The 18,687-nt window shown below is 37.9% G+C and overlaps 2 protein-coding genes across 2 annotated transcripts in view; one reads left to right on the top strand and one right to left on the bottom strand.

The window, feature by feature from the left end:
• The window catches only part of LOC130202948 (exostosin-1), a 213,912-nt gene that overhangs the window by 111,508 nt on the left and 83,717 nt on the right, over positions 1 to 18,687 (top strand). The gene's annotated exons all lie outside the window — the stretch shown is intronic.
• On the bottom strand, positions 16,479 to 18,021 carry LOC130202949 (pteroicidin-alpha-like). Its single transcript, XM_056428845.1, has 4 exons — positions 17,973 to 18,021; positions 17,778 to 17,878; positions 16,739 to 16,757; positions 16,479 to 16,668 (listed from the first exon to the last, which is right to left on the bottom strand). The coding sequence occupies exons 2-4, from the start codon at positions 17,875 to 17,877 to the stop codon at positions 16,584 to 16,586; spliced, it is 204 nt and encodes a 67-aa protein (XP_056284820.1). The 5' UTR covers position 17,878; positions 17,973 to 18,021; the 3' UTR covers positions 16,479 to 16,583.

Below are 18,687 nucleotides of genomic sequence, written 5' to 3' on the forward strand. Positions count from 1 at the left end.
GGGAGGAGTCACATGACCCTCCGGCGTGGCTGAAGCCATATTGACAGAACTGTCATGGAGACACGCAGACCTCTCGTGCATTTGATACGCAGACGTCAAGATCCACGGCAACTACATGACCGCCCCCCCCGCCCCACTCCCTCCCCCCTCACGTTCGAGTGACGCGTCCAAAAAGACCTCTCCCATTTCACCCAATGCCCATCTTTAACCTTGATGCTGATCTGTGTGTGTGTGTGTGTGAGTGTGTGTGTGTGTGTGTGTCTGCCCTCTGTTGTAGCTCCTCTATTATTTATCATCTCTGTCTGAGCAGGGCTTCTGTGTGAGTCCAGCAATCGCCTCTAGGTAAACAACCACTGCCAGTGACACGATTGACCCACACACACACACACACACACACACACACACACACACACACACACACACACACACACACACACACACACACACACACACACACACACACACACACACACACACACACACACACACACACACACACACACACACACACACACACACACACACCTTTCTAACCTCATCCGTCCTCTGACCACATCTCATTTCCAATCAATATGTTTTAAGCAAAGCCGCATCTGCCCAAAACAAACTTTGCTCGATCGGTTGGTTTGTGTTTGTTTTATTATATGGGGGAGGAGGATGCGGGGGAGGAGGAGGGAGGGGCGGGGGGGGGGGGGATGATGCCCTTTAGGTTGTTTTCAGGCGAATGTGAGAGAGATCAATCATCGCTATCTTTGATCTTTGACACCTCCGCCTGCCTGGACTCCTCTCTCTCCGAGGCTGCAGGGTTAGTGGAGGGAAGAGGCAGGTGGTGTCACACGCATGCAACAGATTAACCGTCAATAACATCACATTATAAATTCATATTAATTTCTTTCACTCATTGTTTGGGTTTCATGGCTTTGCGGCCACAAGACGCCATCGTAAGCTTTACGCAGACGGCTGCTTTGGCACATTGGCCCCATTAAGAGTACGTCTGATTAGCTATCGGCACTTCCTGTTTGTGATGTACCCATGGATGTACATATACAGCTATCGTTGAGTTCCTTTAATACTGAAGGAAAATATAAAAATGTGAAGATTGTAGGGCAAGTTCTGGACTTAAAGGGACATCTTTTTTACGTGGTTTCCAACGGTACTCTTGAATGGAGATTCAAAAGCAGCTCGTGGGTGGAGAGGAAAGGGGTCTTCTCCCAGAGTATGTCGGTTTCATTTTGAGGAGATGAATATCCTCAAATATTGAATATTACAACCATCGAGCCAAACATATACTCATACATTATTTACTGCTCACTTTTATCATATCCATTTCTTTTAAAGCAGCGAGAAAACAATCTGCTAATGTTCCCCTTTCACTTGTTTTGTGTCCTCAGATAAAACACATGGCATAAAGAAGCTTCAGTATAAAGAGCCACCTGCTTGATTGCTCTTAAGAATATATATAATATATGTAATGTATAGATTTCATGGAGTGATGTAGAGTTATTAGTGTTGCTTGATTCAGTTACATTTTGGCAAAATAAATAAAGCATGTCTGGCATTTGAATTTCACTTTCGCAGCAGTCATTATTAAATAAAATGTACATAAAACAAGTGATGTCTTCTGTGGTGTTAAACAAACACAAACATTCTGGAGACTCAGATGCTGCTTAAATTCACTTTTTATTTTCATTCATCAGGATGAACGGTGGTTTTAAATTCAGCGCCTGTATGGCGGAGTCTCTTCGTCGTTGCCGTCTTGTTGCTCCCGCATTCTGTTCATGGTGAGAGGACATTTCACAAAAAGATATAGTTTGTATACAATGTTTTTTCGGTATAATGTTATTTTGCTCAGATTTCTAGTTGTTTGTGTAACAGCAATCAGACGTCCTTACCCTGGATCCACATGCTTGATGTAACGGTTGTTTCTGTAATCTAAACACAAAGACATGAAGTTACTATATTATAAACATAATCTAATAATAATTTTAAATAATCCCTTGAAAGTCATCACTAATACTGTTTAAGGTAACATTAGCGAGACAGTTTTTTATGAAAGTCTTTACTCATGAACATACCATCAGAGGTAATCTTAGAAACGTAAATGTATGTGCTTGTGTTTATTCTGGTGATTAATAGAATTGTATATTTAGGTTTTTCTAATTAAAACGCTGATAGTTACACTGAAATAGCAGAGACAGCACTTTAGGGCTAGAAGAAAAAACATTAAGTCAAAAGAAACACTTCTCTCCCATGAATATAAATTAATTCACAATTTCCTTTTTTAGCAATTATATCTTCTGAATCGAAGAATGGTATGGTGGTAAAATGCAAAATACTTGGTATTGTGGTAAAATGCGAAATTCTACTTCACAGTAACAATCTTATTGGTCCCTTGATCTGATTTCATTTGCAGTATTTACAATGTGTAATCACACAAATAATTAATTTGATCATCAGCAGGTCAGTCGATGTCAAGGTTCAAACTGGGTTTTATTTGTTTGCTTACTTACATATTTGACCTGCAAATTACCAACAACTGCATTTTAGGATCGAATGCAGTATATTTTGTTTTACAATATTTATTTATGATTACAAATCTTGCTTGTTTTTATTCTGATAAGCTTAACGCCAAGTTACTCTCACTAGATACAGTGTAAATGTACCTTTCCATCCTCGTTTGGCACCACGCATCATGGCTTTCAGATGTTTAAAGAGACAGTCCCCGGGTTCAGCCATGAGGACGACCAGCGTCAGCACCAGAAAGATCATGGCACACTTCATCCTGGAACTCAAAAACACATCAGGAGTCACTCAGACTTTATTTCATACAACAGACGACCTGGGGTACAAGTTACATGGTTTGTCAAGTGCGAAGCTCATCACATGTCCCAAAGACTTTAAATAAAGTAGGAACCTGATTACCTGATTGAGCGTTTGACCCAAAGAGACCAGTAAAGAGAGCAAGTTGAGATCTACTGTGAATCTATGTGAAGTCTTGTGTGTTTTATAAAGGCAGGGATGGATTCATGACAAGTGTGTGACACAGTATTTACATATATTTAGCGCCGTTGTATGAGTCATTGGGTTTTGAAATGTTAAGTTCCGTAAGATGGCGACAAGATATCTGAAGTGTGACAACATCACGGCATCGTGCTTTTCATCTGTTGGGAAATATCATACTGTAACTGTAAGTAGACTTTCCTCCAATAGCTTTAGAATAATTACCTTCACATCGAAAATGCGGAAGGTTATGTTTTGATCGCCGTGTATTTATTTATTTGTATGCGTGTTACTCGCATAACACAAAAAGTATTAAACCGAATCGCATGAAATTTGGTGGGATGATTGGTTATTATCCGGGGACCATTTGATTAGATTTTGGGATCAATCGGGTCAAAGGTCAAGGTCATGGAAAGGTCAAAATCTTCTATTTACCATAGCACGGTCAATTTGTATCCAATTGGCATGCAACTAATGCCAACATGTTCATAATTCAATGCCCAATCTTGTGATATGCGAAGGTATGCGCTCTACCGAGTGCCCATTCTAGTTTATTTAGAATTTGGCATTTTAACATGTTTGCTACTGACAGGGTTGCCAGATTGTGCTAGTTTCTGCACAATTGGGCTACTTTTTGGTTAAATTGGACTTTTTCAGCATTTTGCAAAGATTTTAAAATATTATGAAAGCAATATTATCAGACAATGTTACCGCTAACCACTTATAGTTATATTCAATCATTGTTTGGGACGTCATCATCATTGACGTAAGAGTTTATGGATTTGGTTGTCTGACTGCACCCTTGCAGTAGGTTGCAATAGCCTATTTAATTAACATTACATCGTTGGTAAGCTATTTCATACTGATAGGAAGCTGTGTATGCTCTTGCACCGGGTGTGGTAAGGAGCCAGAAGCAGTACGACGGACACACAGAATCGTTGAGCAAAGCTTTATTCCAGGCAGAGATCTCAACAGGCAAACAGTCTCGGTTCTGCTGACATGGAGAGACTCACTCCCACTCGGTGGAACGCCAATTTGTCAGGGGAGAGGGAAGGCGGGAAGCTGAGTGCTATGCTCGTGATCGGAGAGAGGCATGGCGGAGAAGTCCAAACGGGCAGGGTCGGCCACGGGAAAACCGCCATGGGGTAAACGTTGGAAAGTCCAGCATAAATGCAGATAAAAAACTGGCAGTGAGTGATAGTGAAGCTGGGGTTTAAATACCAAAGAGAGTAGGCGCAGTCGAGTGGGCAGGTGAGAGTGATTGAGCTGATGTGGTGGGTGTGACCAACAGGTGTACAGAATAAGCTGATGAAGTGGGTGTGACCAACAGGTGTACAGAATAAGCTGATGAAGTGGGCGTGACCAGCAGGTGTACAGAATAAGCTGATGAGGTGGGTGTGACCAGCAGGTGCACTGAATGAGCTGATGAGGTGTGAGAGAGTGGCCGGCCACGCTGGCTACTGACCACAGAGATGACTTTTAATGCTTTTTATCTTTATTTTTTCATATTTTAATTTCTACTCAAAGATTGTATAAATGTAAGGGTTTAGAAAAAGGATAAATTGAACTATATTTGCTACTATGTCATTGATGCTGCTCAGACCGTCATTGCTGTCTTGTAAGACCCACGTATTCTTAAAAAGTTCAACGTTTCCTGATCTCAGAAAAACTGTTATAACTAAATAACTGTAATTGGTGCTGTCCCACCAATGCAGTGAAGTAAAAGGAGTAAAAGCAACATATTATAAAATGTAATACTCAAATAGTACCTTTAATGTGTACTTCAGTATAGGACTTGTGTAAATCAATCTAAGTTATATTCTACTACAGGTTAGCCTTATTAAAGTCGGAATGTCTTAAATAATCTTTATAGTGCATTTCAAAAATATCACAAATAAGAGTTTGGTTCAGTAATATTTTCACTGGTTTGTCTCATCTGATGAATGACATTTGTGAAAAGGACTTTAGAGAAACAATGTTGAAATTAAAATCTCCATACACATCCCCACAGGGCTAATCTCATTACAGAATAACTGCACTTTCTTATGACATTGACAAAGCAATGTATAACATGTTACATGTAGTCCAGTACTAGAGATCATACTGTCAGTATATGTTAATACCTTATGTATCTTATTGGTGCATCCTGTATATTCCCTGAAGTCGTAACACCAAGCAGAGCTCGACTTCTTGGATTGCATTTTGATTCTTCATTATTGAGTTCACAATCACATTTCACATTTTCTAAAACAATTTTTTTCTGATGCATAAAGGATCTCTCCATGATTCCTGTAACGAGGCCATTGATTCCCCTAATATTCAAAGCTCACACATTATTTCAGATGAATGTTTATAGATTATACCGTCATTCACAATGTTTTAATTCACATATAATACTGCAAGGTTGAAAAGGAAAAACACTTTGTTGTTAGTGAAAATCACATTATTTATTATAATAAATAATTTTCATTATATATTGCATGACTCTTTTGCTAATGAAATTAATATTACCCAGGTAGTTAAAAGACGAACCTCCGGCATCGTGTTTATATCTTTAACTATTTTGAAATTGTTAATTCAGTGTAGAGCCAGAAAATGTTGAAATAGTCGCGGTGGGTAGCAACTTGTGAGTAGTTGTACTTGTTGAAGTCGTGATTTACCTTTCCATCCTCCCCGTGCTCCTCTCGCACACTTCATTCTGAAAAACACATTACGCTGGCCACATCCAGAATCCTCTCTCTCCATTACTTCACCCAACAATATAACGGGACTAAAGGGTTGTGAAATATGTAACCAGCGCCGGAGCTCATCACACACTCAAAAGACTTTGCACACATTACAGTAGTAGTAGGAATAAATTGTATTTCTCACCTTTCCACAGATGAAGTGTCAGAAAGAGCAAAATGAGCAGTGTGAGCTCTGCAGGGGATGTGAACCTCTCAGCCTCGTGGCTCTGAGGTACCTTCGTTTTTAAATTTAGTAACCTTGCATAGGTCGTTGTATTTTGCAACGTCAAGTTTTCCAGAAAGACGACAGGATATTGTTCTAATCTCAATTTCCCATTCCACTTCGACATATTCAGGGTTTTTGAGACGTGAGAATGAAGAAGACTGTGAAAACGGTTTCAAAAGGCCCATTTGACTTCTTTTAAATGCATTCGAAAAGAAACTGAAGAAACGTGGCGGTACAATGATTCTAACAGTATCAAATACAGATTAAATATGTTTAAATGATTACACAATTACAAGTCTTCAAAATTAAATGAGAGATTCAAATGTGTTGGTATTATCTTCAAACACTTGTCACTATTGTGTGTAGTTGTAATTTCACAGAGTTTGCGCAATTTACTTGAGTAGAAGCTCATTTAGTGATTGTAGCTACATTACAACAATGCAGTTCAAAGAAAATTGACATTTCTTTGGAAGCAAAAAGAATGAGTCAAACTTTAGTTGTAATGTGTTTTCTGGCAGATTGCTCGGAGCACCTTTCACTACTTTTACTGTTGACACCTGAAGTTAGGTTCATGATTACACATTTTTCTCAAACTCTGCTTGATTGACACCTCCCTCACCCTTCTGTTGGGTGGAACCGTTTACCCCGCTATGATTCCTATTGATACATAGAGTGTTTGAGACCTCATGTGACTGCTCGCACAGCGCCATCCAATTTACACCTCACTGAAGGTCTAACCGGCCAGAGCCGTTGTACACAGTGTCATCTGTACGCCAGCTATTGTTGATTCACACAAATTTAATCAGAAACTATTTTGACAATTCATAGTTATACATTTTTAAGCCAAACGCGAAATATTGTAGGCGTACATCTCCTATTACACTATATTCAATTTAAAGCATTTGGCTGTTGGATTATTGGCTTTACAAAAAAAACAGTACATTGGAATTGTTTTTCCTCACTTTATGTTTTGGAAACCAAATGATGAATCTATTAATAAATACAATAATCAGCTGATAGATCAAAAATAATCACTAGTTGAAGTCTTAATCTGTGAACATTCATTGCTGAGTGGACTTTGTGATTATTTGTTATCCATCATGTCGTGATTGTGATTAACATGAATCATTGGCAATTATTTCTTTCTGCCATTTATATTTTTGATCAATGTCATAATTTTCTTTTTGACAGAGACATCAACTATACCTCCTGCCAGAATTACATAATTCGAAAAGATTCTTCATCATAGACTCAAGCGTACTCAGAAAGAAACCCCAAAACACCAGAAGAACTGATCACACCTGTAGATCAGTATTCTCAACATTTACCCAGGACTGGATAAAAAACATTGCTTTTCATTATCATATTCACTTAAAGAAAACCACAAAGCAGATTATTTTTGTTTGCATTACAGCTTTACTTAACAGGACAGTTTGCATGTATTATTAAGCATGTTTAATTCTTTTCAAAGACAATTGCAGTGTTGCCAAAAATCACTTCACATCTCAAGTGCTTCATGCAAACTCAAGACTACACGGTTGTTCACTCATCCGTTTGTTTCTTGCGTTGCCGGGCAGAAATTTAGACCTCGAAACACGACTCCAAGGTGGACGGATTCAGTCTCGCCAATATGGCTGACCCTGATCGTCGTCCATCTGACTTCTGCTTCTATACCTAGTTTGAGAAGACAAATATAGATATTACAATATAAATAACTTTTACAATCAAGCAAACAGGAAAGTTTTTGAAATAATCCTGCTTTAGTATTTACTCTAATCTGATATTATTTGATTTAGAATAAATTGGACAAAAAAGGTTTTTGAAGACATTCATTTGATGAAAAAGTGATGGTATGTTTCACTTGTATGTAACATTATGTAGATCATTTAGGTAAAATGATTAATGAATTAATGATAATATAAATTCAGTTTTTCCTCTAAATCCAAACACTACACACACTTTCTGCATTGGTTGCAATGTTTTCAACAGTCAGTAACGCTTACCCTCTGGCCCTCCGCATGTTTCTGTGTGCTAAATGGACAAAAAGATGAAAATAGGTTATATCTTTTCATCATTGTCAGTAAATGAATATATATTTTTTAAATGATCATATTAATGATGCTCTTTTCACTTAGGTTTAGCGATTTGCAGCTAATCCAGTGGAGCTGTCGGGACTAAATAAATGATTTTGTAAAACCCAGGCCTATGTGAAGCTCTTTATGTTAGTGCAATCAATTGAGAATATGATACTCATGCTTAATTCCTACCAAATCATAAGTCTGAATTCAACACAGAATGCATCAAAATGAATGCTTTAGATAGATAGATAGATAGATATATACTTTATTAATCCCCAAGGGGAAATTTGTCGTCACAGTAGCAGCATCAATAAACTAAACACACGAGAATAAAATATAAATATAAAATATAAAAAACAGGGATGAAAGATATAGATGTATACAAGTAAAATATAAAATACAAAATGAAGTATATATATGTATATAAATAAAATGAAACATATATGTATATATATATACACACACACAAACAAATATAATACAATGACTGTGCAAAGTATACAAAGTAAAATATAAAATACAAAATAAAATATATATGTATATATATATATATATACACAACATATATGCATACACAAATATAATACCTCTCCATCCGCCCTTGGCAACACTGTATGCGGCCCTGGCTCCTTTCCACAGAGATTTTGAGTGTTTAAAAAAACACTCCCCGGGCTCGGCCATGAGGACGACCAGCATCAACACCAGAAAGATCATAACGCACTTCATCCTGGAAAAAAAAACACGGATCCAGTGTCAACTCTATCACATGATAGTAAACCGCGACTCTGTACTTTCATGCGGTATTCATATGAACGTGGAGTACATTGTGGTTTTGTTTGTGTTTAGTAGTTTAATACCAATTCTATATTCTACTTTAACATGGCATATTTTGGAAAAAGGTTTTCTTTGCGGTGAACAAAGTTTAAATATCCTACTTAGTGTGAATCCACATCACATTTCCTATTAACGTGGCATTTAGTCAAGTTAAATGAAGTTGAAATATTAGCGTGTTACCTTTCCTGATGAAGTCAGAAGACTGGTGTCAAAGTTATCAACGTTGGCAGTTGTTACATCTGCAGCTGATGTGAATATTTATACTCAACAGTTGTACCTATCACTTTGAGAGGGTGGGACAGACGTCCCTTTCTCATTATTAATGTGGCAATAAGCAGTATTTTATGCATTTTTTTTCATGTTTTGTGGGTGCTAAACTTCCGTTTTGATTGATGACAAAGTGGTTTGACTATCTGCAACGAGACTATACTGAACAAACCTTCCTGGAATGTAATCTACTGGTGTACTGTACTATTGCCATTGTTTTAGTGCGCACATTGTCCAATACATAGTCCGTACATACCAATAACCTTTATTCAGTACATTGGGGAACAATCATTAATTCATCCTCCAGACAATATTAGTCTGTGTGCTTGTTAAAACCGGTTTCTTCCTGTAAAACTGTCCCCGGTTGGGATCCTCACTGTTTGTGCAGTATTCAGACAAATGAAGTTTCTCATTGTACTTCACAACATCTGGTGCTGTGCACAGATGGCTCGGTGTTGACAATGTCAATTAACGTTGTTCATGCTGTGAGAAGTGATCTCTGCAGAATAAAAATACTTCCATGTGTATGACATCGAAAATAAACTCGAAGAACAATTTTTGCCAAAATGAGGACTTGTAAATGAATATATATATATATTTTAATCAAACAAAAAAAGAAACAAAGGGTGCCGATAGGGTGATGAAAGTTAAGGTTCAAGTCCAGACAGACAGTTTTAAACATCTAATAGTTGGTATCTTTGTTTATTTAACTTATTGTCCCACCATAAAATATTTTGCAAAATGTGCAAACCTGAACAGATGACCTTGTATAACCACGTCAGTATGGACAGAATATAGCACAATATTGCACATAATTTGATTTTTAAATTAAACTGCAGCTAATGACAAAATAAAGTCACCATTTGATTAAATAATCAATAATTTCACACATATTGTTGCACCACGTTTGTGCTGCTTAAAGTGTCAGTGACTGTTGACTTCATGACTTAATGTCACCAATGGAATTTGATCATTAAAGGGACATATATATATATATATATATATATATATATCCCATTGAAACACTGATAGTTGCAATACAAATGCATCAACATTGTCCATTCAAAATTCCATTGGAGCATTTTGTCACTAGGCGCTGGTTGTGTCAATGCTATTAGAAAAGTAGGAAATGCAGCTCTTTTGGAATATTTTTTTAAAGAAACCTGTTTGTGAAACCAGTAAAGGGAAATGGTTAACACAAATGCTGCAACAGAACAAGCTAGATAGACAGTGGGAAATGTGCCAATCCTATCTGATGTCAAAGTCACAGTGACAGAGTAAGAACATTTATCAGCCATCGACACATTGATGCTGACAAACAGTTTGACACGCAATGCCACAAAGTGCACAAGGGAAGTTTGAGTAAGGGCTCAGTCGGAGCCACAGTATAAATGACCTTTGATGAAGCCAGAAAAACGTACGGCCGAATCGAGGGAGAACATCCAAAAGTGTAATCTGGTGTCAGACATCAACCCATTATCCGATAAATCTGACAAGTTTAATTTCCAACAATGTAATCATATAAGATAAGATAAGATAATCCTTTATTAGACCCACAGGGAACATTTCAGGATCACAGCAGTAGGTGCACATTAGAGCATTAATACAAACAAAAGATAAAAATAAAACACAAAACATAATAACAATACTAAATACTAATACTAAAATACTAAATATACAGAAAAAACAAGGCAGTGACCAAAGTGAATTTATAGCAGATTAAAGTGTCCATTTAGTTCATAGTCTTATCCAAATTTGTGGTTCAGTCACTTCTTTTAGGGGCTTCTTTAAAAGTAAAGACATATACATCAAGATATAGTGGTGTTATGTTGACCTGAGCAGAGAATGACGTCACGTTCCCTTTGCGGGTGAATTTTTTCCGTTGTCACCTAACTATAGCACCCGCCTTACAGTTCACCCCCAGGGTAACGCTAGCATATATGTTTTCCTGTTGTGAGCGCTGTTAGCACCGACAGCGCAGTGACCGCTATGTTGAGAGAGCTCACAATGAGGTGTTTAGCACCTTTATGTGAGAAGAGTCGATCGTTCCCAGACGTCACACTGCTGTGCTACGTTTACAAGAAACTGGAAGGGCGAGGATAACATTCACACACTTTCCATGTTCAATATTTGTACTCATGGAATTGCTGCCTCTGTGCGTGGGTCGTAGCTGTGCACTGTGCAGAGTCGATTTCGGCGTCATTGTTTTTTTTCTTTCTAATTTGTGTGCATGGCAATGACTGTGTTGTCATCTAATTAATTATGCCCAATATGGTCAAAAGGTCTCTCTGGAAAACGGTCTGTAGGCTACAAGGCCTGCAGCGCTTTGTGTCCCCTATGAGTAGAGAAGCTCTTTTGTCTCTACACAACCTGAACTTTACTTGTTTACTACTTTGCTATCTTTGCATTTCACATTAATTGCATACAGTGTGTTCAATAAATTACATTAAATGTCATTTAGCGGCTTACAATAAGTGCATTCAACCATGAGTACAAACTCAGAACTACAAGAATAAAGAAAGTAACATTTCTTCAAGAAAGCCAAACTACAAAAATACCATAAGTGCCATTCAAGTGCCACTGAAGTGCTGATCTGTTTTTATTCAAGGTATAGTCGGGTCAGTTTTTAATTTCCTTGCCTTTGCCTCCACATTGTGTATTTTTACTTTCTCTCGTCTAAATATTTGACTTCATCCTGCAATTAAATTTGTGTGAATGCTGAAGAGTTCAAACTCTTCCAAAATCTACCTTGAGTTTAGGGTGAGCGAACAATCCAGTTATTTCCTTTCCACAGTTTGGGAATTAGAGTCAAAAGGCAAACACAACCGAGTGAGCAGTGGGAGATCGATAGATGATTTAAATCTCTGAGCCACGTGGGTCAGATGTGCAGGTCACTTAATATGGAGTTAAATTACAGTTTTCTAATTCTTGTCCCATTATCAGGAGCTCTAATCTCAACCAGAAACCTAAACCAGTCCACAAATGTCTTCATCAGTTACTCTCCTCTAAAATCTCTTGTTTAATTGTGCAATATTTATATCTTTTTAACATTTATTTTGGTTTTAGAGTTCAGCTGTGTTGGTAAACCTCAGCCTTTATTTTATGATAATGACACTTTTGGTTGACAAATTAATATCAGATGACATAATGTAGCTTCAACTACACTGTTCACTTCAAAAAAATATTACATTATTAGAATATACATACTTACTCTTGTCTTTTCATGGGATCATTAGTGGTTAAACATTTGACTTTAAATCCCCCAGTTCCATCTGATAATCATAATACGGCACCTTAAGGACAACATCACTGACCTCAGGTCAGGGTAGAGCCGAGACTTCTTTTTCAGCAAACGTTTGAGGCCCCAAACACCAGCAGAAGTGTTAGTGCTTGTGCAATAACTCCTTTTTTGTTGTTGCCCCAGTATCATAACTGTTGTAATTGTTTGCAAGCATGCTGGAAATGTGATTGTGAGTTTTAGGCAGAATCAAATCATAACTCTCAGAAAGGGAAGTTTGCTAGTTTGAGTGGTAGGTAATCCATGTCTCTGTGTTTCGATGGGAATAAGGGAAACGGCAAAGAATAATTATATATTCTTAAGACGAAATTTGACCATTTTACTAGAGACTGATTTTATTCTGCGTTTGTGCTCTTAGTGGAAGAAATTAAATGTTTGTTCTGGTCTGTTCACGTCCCGGTGGCATCTCCATTTGACGATGCAGTAATGCCTCTTCTCCTTTAATGTGCATTCTTGAGAAATTCCCTTGTTTGTTTTTCAAAAGCCTTGTTCTGTGTTATCGAGTCAACATGTCATTCAGTTATTTTCAGATCACACCTCAGTGTGAAATATACATATGCACAGTTTTAGAGATAATAACATATCTTTCTGTTGAAAAAAATATTTCTTGTGTCCGTAAATAAGAAAGTGTATTCGTTGTACAACAATTAGGATTGGTGGGGAGTATTATGCACTACTGTCTCACAGCAAGAACATCCGGAGTGTGAACTGGGACTTTTATTACTCAATGTTCATATTGCTTTCCTCTGGACAGGCATTTTCCTGCCCTTGCCCTTGATCAAGGCACTGGCCTCAGATTAGGTCTCTCGGCAGCCACAACACTGTGAACAGATGTTCCCTGGGCCCTACTCAGAAAGCATATATATATATATATATATTAGTGCTGTGAAAAATAACGCGTTAACTCAGTTAATCCAATTACAGGTTTAACTAGTTTTTTTTTTAACGCATTTAACGCATGCGCAGAATGAGCTTCCAATCCGTCTGTTGTTGGTCGTCGGGACGAAAAAAAAGTCACTTGCAAAATGAGCTTCCAATACACCACTTCAATCTGAACTCTGTCCGCTCTCATGCAGACGGTCTGTTCATCGGTAATGATCCTTCCGCAGGTTCACCTACGGAAACCTTGTTACGACTTTTACTTCCTGTAGATCAGGGTCTCAACACGTCGATCGCGACCTGCCAGTCGATCGCGGCGTAGTGTGGTAGATCACATGACATTAAAAAAATTGGCCCGCCCCTGACATGTTCTCTATAGCACGTCTTTGTTCTTTTATTAAACTAAACGTCTGTTGTTGATCGTATCTCCACAGCAGCATGTCATCTCTGTCTCTTCGCGTTGCGTTAACACTTATCGATCTCCGTCTCGCGCCACAGAGCTCCGTCGCCGCATCGACCGAGCAAAAAAAAAGTCACTTGTCAATCTGTCCACCTTTAGATTGTATCATGGTGGAGTTAATGGTTGACAAACAAGAGAAAAATGCTCTGTTTAACCCTCCTGTTACCTTTACATTCACGAACATATTTTACCCTCGGGGTCAATTTGACCCCAGCAATTAAAACCTCCAGAAAATTATTAGAAATAATATTGCTTCCCAAGTTTAAGTGTGAGGTACTTTATGTTTGTTTGTTGACTATCTAAATAGCCCTTTAAATAAATAAAAAAGTTGATATTTCTGATATGTTTGACACAGTGAAAAACAGCCTGGGGTCAAATTGACCCCAAAGAACACTGACATTAAACATTGAATGGGGTCAAATTGACCCGAAAGGTAACAGGAGGGTTAAACATTCTGTTTAGGATGAAGATGTATTAATGTTCCATATGGAAGAAAACTGCTAAATAACTGCTGAGTTGCAGCACCATTGTATAGAAGAATGTATAAATGTATATATCCGTCTTTTGTCATAAATCTCTATGTTCTCACAAAATATACCGAGAATATCGGTAATATGTGATTAATCATGATTAATCCACAAAAACCTGTGATTAACCCGATTAACATTTTTAATCGTTTCACAGCCCTAATATATATATATATATATATATATATATATCCCTGTCCTGATCCTAGTGTGCGATGCCCTATTTTCCCCTCCTGTCTGTTGTGATATTCTGGTCCATGTGCTCAATGTTTTTTGTTGTTGTCAGTCTCCAGCTTCCACCCAGGTTCCCGCCCACTGCCACGCCCCTCTCGTTAGGCACAGCTGATGCTCGTCCCAATGAGTACCACCAGGTGATTTCAGGGAGAAGCATCGGCTGGCTCATGTCAGGTCGTTGCGTCACCAGTCTGGTTCTTGTGAGGTGGAACATCGAGTCCACATCCATTCCGTTCGAGTCCGGGAAATTTGAGTTCCGTCGTGTTGCCCTCCCGACTCCGGCGAAGGAACAATTCTACTCTTTGTTTTGTTTTATTCTTTGTTGTTTTTTCCCCCTTGCTAAATCAGGACAATAAAGTCCTTGCTTTATTTCCGAAAACTGCTGCGTGAGTGGGCGTGTGGGTCCACACCACACACCTTAATATATAAAGTATATATATATATATATATATATATTTGTAATGTTTATACCATTGGTTCTTTGCTGATTGTGTTACTTTGATCAGATACACAAAGTCCTTGTTCAAGTCAAGGGAAAAATATATTTCCCTCATTAGATTTGTCTTTTCGATAGAATCCAATAGAAACTCAGTTATTCATACAAACTGAATCTGATTTTAATATAGAGGAGCCAAATGCAACCATAGGTCACCAATGGCACACAGTAGCATAACTAATAACACAAATGTTAAGTTTAATGCTGATGAGTAAGATTGGTGGAAGGTTGGTAGAGTTAGTGATTTCAACTGAGATGTGAAAGTTGTTAAATGGATGACGGCCTCATCGTATTATGATCTCAGAGATAAATACAACGTCCTGACTGTTCATTGAATGTTATACCGAAAATGTCCCATTTGGCAAAAAGGACTTAATGGAGCCCTCCTCAGTACATTACCTACAATATATTAAATACTCCAGCTCAAATTCAAGTTCTAGTGTCTTACAAATGCAGTGCAAAGTTGTTTATATAGTGGTACAACATTAAACCATTGCAATGAATGTATTTTCAATTCAGTTTATTTTGTATAGCTTGATATCCATCCATCCATTATCAATACTGCTTCATCCTCATTAGGGTCACGGGGGCGCTGGAGCCGATCCCAGCTGACATCGGGCGAAGGCAGGGGACACCCTGGACAGGCCGCCAGTCCATCGCAGGGCACACATAGAGACATACAACCAATCACCCTCACATTCACATTCACACCTATGGGCAATTTAGAGATCAATTAACCTGACTGCATGTCTTTGGACTGTGGGAGGAAGCCCACGCTGCCACGGGGAGAACATGCAAACTCCACACAGAAGGACCGCCCCGACCGGGAATTGAACCCACGGCCCTCTTGCTGTGAGGCGACAGTGCTAGCCACTACACCACCGTGCAGCCCAGCTTGATATCATCAATTACAATTTTGCCTCAAAGGGCTTTACAGTCCGTACACATGCGACTTGTCTGCTACTGTGCACTGTGGACTGTGTCTATTGTGGTCTGTTTGAATGTATGGTGCCATATGAGTTTACCCACTGGGGAATATAAAGTTTTCCAATGTAATCTAATCAAACAAGAATCGGCACCAAATATGCCCCGTACAACCCTTACAGCATTACACACAATGAAACGGGCACTGTAGAGGGCTGGAGCCCAGTTCTGTTCAGTTTCCCAAGGAAACGATGGAACAAAGTTACTTATCCTAGATATGCGCTAAATTACATGCTATCAGCTTGTTTTCTTGTGTTTCTTCGTCTTTAATATGTCACCTATATACACGCATGTCTCATTGTGTTGAGATATCATGACTGTTTGGGCCATGATACACAATTCACATCATTTCCATTCAAATGTATTCTGTTTTTTCATTTAAATAATACAACAGAGAAATATTGTTGTCGTATTGCAGTTTGAGGATTTCTTTCAAATTCTTTTTTAATAAAAATGGACAATGTAAACATATTGTTGATGAATTGATCAATCAATGATCAATATTTTTAATGATGAAGCATTTCTTTTCAGGCAAAGTTTCAGAGTTGCTCCTTATAGATGGACCATCATGGACTCAAGCAAAAGCTCGCTCTCGGTCAAAGGCCCGTTGCTCCAGCTCTCGCAGCTCGGTCATTGCCCCATGTCTTCTGCGGATGAGGCTGATGGGGGAGAGAGCAGTTAGAGTTGAGCTCAAGAAAATGACAATTGTTAAAATATACAACTACTTACTTATGGATCTCCTTGCCCACTAAATAAAACAGACAAGAGAAAATAAAATGATTAACATTATTCTTCGTAGGACTTTTCAGTAAGTTATTAATGACAAAATATTGCATTATAAACTTCTATTAACTGTACACTTGCACATAGTGTGTCTTTGGTGATACCTTTTGATAAAAGCTCCACAAATTACATCAGAGTTCTCTAACATATTATTAACATACTTATAATGCTTTTGAATCTGCTACATGCCACAATTAAAGTTATAAGCACTCAAAAGTATTAATATGGATTTATAACAATAAATAAGACACATTATGACTTATAGGGTCAAGTACCATAATACAACATTATTGCTGGTCACTCACTTTAATTAATTCTAATCACTGTTATAATACATACAGTATTGTGATTATTTGTTGCTTCTAGTGGCTGCTGTTTTGTTCTAAACAAAGTGAGAAAAAAATCATTAAATCTATACAGGAACAGCACTGACTTTACTTAAAGCAAACAATTGTGACTGACTTAGTGATTTTAATGGATTATAAAAATGTATTAATACTATGCGAATTATTATACGCTGCCATGCTTGCAACAAGAAATCGTTAATAATGTATGAGTTTGTATCGCCATGATTAGACTGCTGAAAGTAGATACGATATTTTATCTATGTTTTTTATTCCCGTTTACATAAAGTAATTGTGTCTGTTCAACAAAAAGAGCCAAACTTGATCTGATGATTAATTACACAAGTGCAACATCAGGTACGTCATGTCAAAATGTGCAACAAATTTGCCATGTTTGCAAAACAATTTGATCAGCGACCATGAAGTACTATGAAACATGACTTTTCACTATCATTAGTGCTGAAAGTCGATTATAAGGCATTATATGTATGTTTTTTTGTTCCATGAGTGTCAGAGAAAGTATTTTTTTATATTCAACGAAAACAGCCAAACTTGATTTGATAATTAATTACACAAGTGCAACATCAGGTACGTCACATTAAAATGCGGCAAAAATAAATATATATTTTAAGATTGGTTACTGTGAACAAGTCCCTTGAAAAGGAAGCCGAGAAAACCCTCCCCGAGTTCAGCCATGAGGACGACCAGCGACAACACAAGAAAGAGAGTGATGAACTTCATCCTGAAAAACAAGAAAGAAACCAAACAGCAAATGTTTAGCCTGCCTGCATCATGGATTTTACAAATAGTTAAATAAAGAAAGATGAGATACTCACGCTTTTTCACAGACGAAAAGTCAAAAAGCTGTTATCAAAAGGGGCAAATAGAGCACGATGATTCCTAGGTGGTGCACATCCCTTTTTATAGAGAGCGATAGATTCCCTTACTCATCGTTTGCACGGTGTGCAATAAAGGAAGCTCACTCTGTTCATGACAGGATCAAACATATCTTAATCTCATCGTATGTGTATATCTTTTAATCAGTTGATCTATTCATGTGTTATATCTGTAAATTGCATTTTTCAGTATTACAATTCCACTTGTATATTAAGGTGGTCTTCAATGTATTGAATCAAGAGACCAAAGAGCACACCACCAAGCAAATTATTATTGTATTTTTTAACTCAAAGGTAACTTAAGAGGCGTGTGGAGTCAGTAAATTGTGATGTGTAGGTGAGCGTGTGAGTGGAAAGTGCAAGCAATGTTGTATAGTATAGAAACCATAATATCAACCATGAACCAAATGTTTTTTTCAAGCTACACGACTACTTTCAAACCATTTGCTCCCAATGGGAACTCAAAATGCATACTCAGAGTCATAACTCAGTCAAATCTAATCACACCGGCATGAAGCACATAGTTTTATATTCATTGTGACTTACACTTTCCGAGAAAATCAATGTGCCATCGATGGGTTAATGAACTTGTCTATTTGGCACAGGCCCAGGGGCCTTAAGTGTCAGGGCCCACCCGGCATCCATCTACAAGATC

The sequence above is a fragment of the Pseudoliparis swirei genome, chromosome 12 (assembly GCF_029220125.1).
Source record: "Pseudoliparis swirei isolate HS2019 ecotype Mariana Trench chromosome 12, NWPU_hadal_v1, whole genome shotgun sequence".
Classification (NCBI taxonomy): Eukaryota; Metazoa; Chordata; class Actinopteri; order Perciformes; family Liparidae; genus Pseudoliparis; species Pseudoliparis swirei.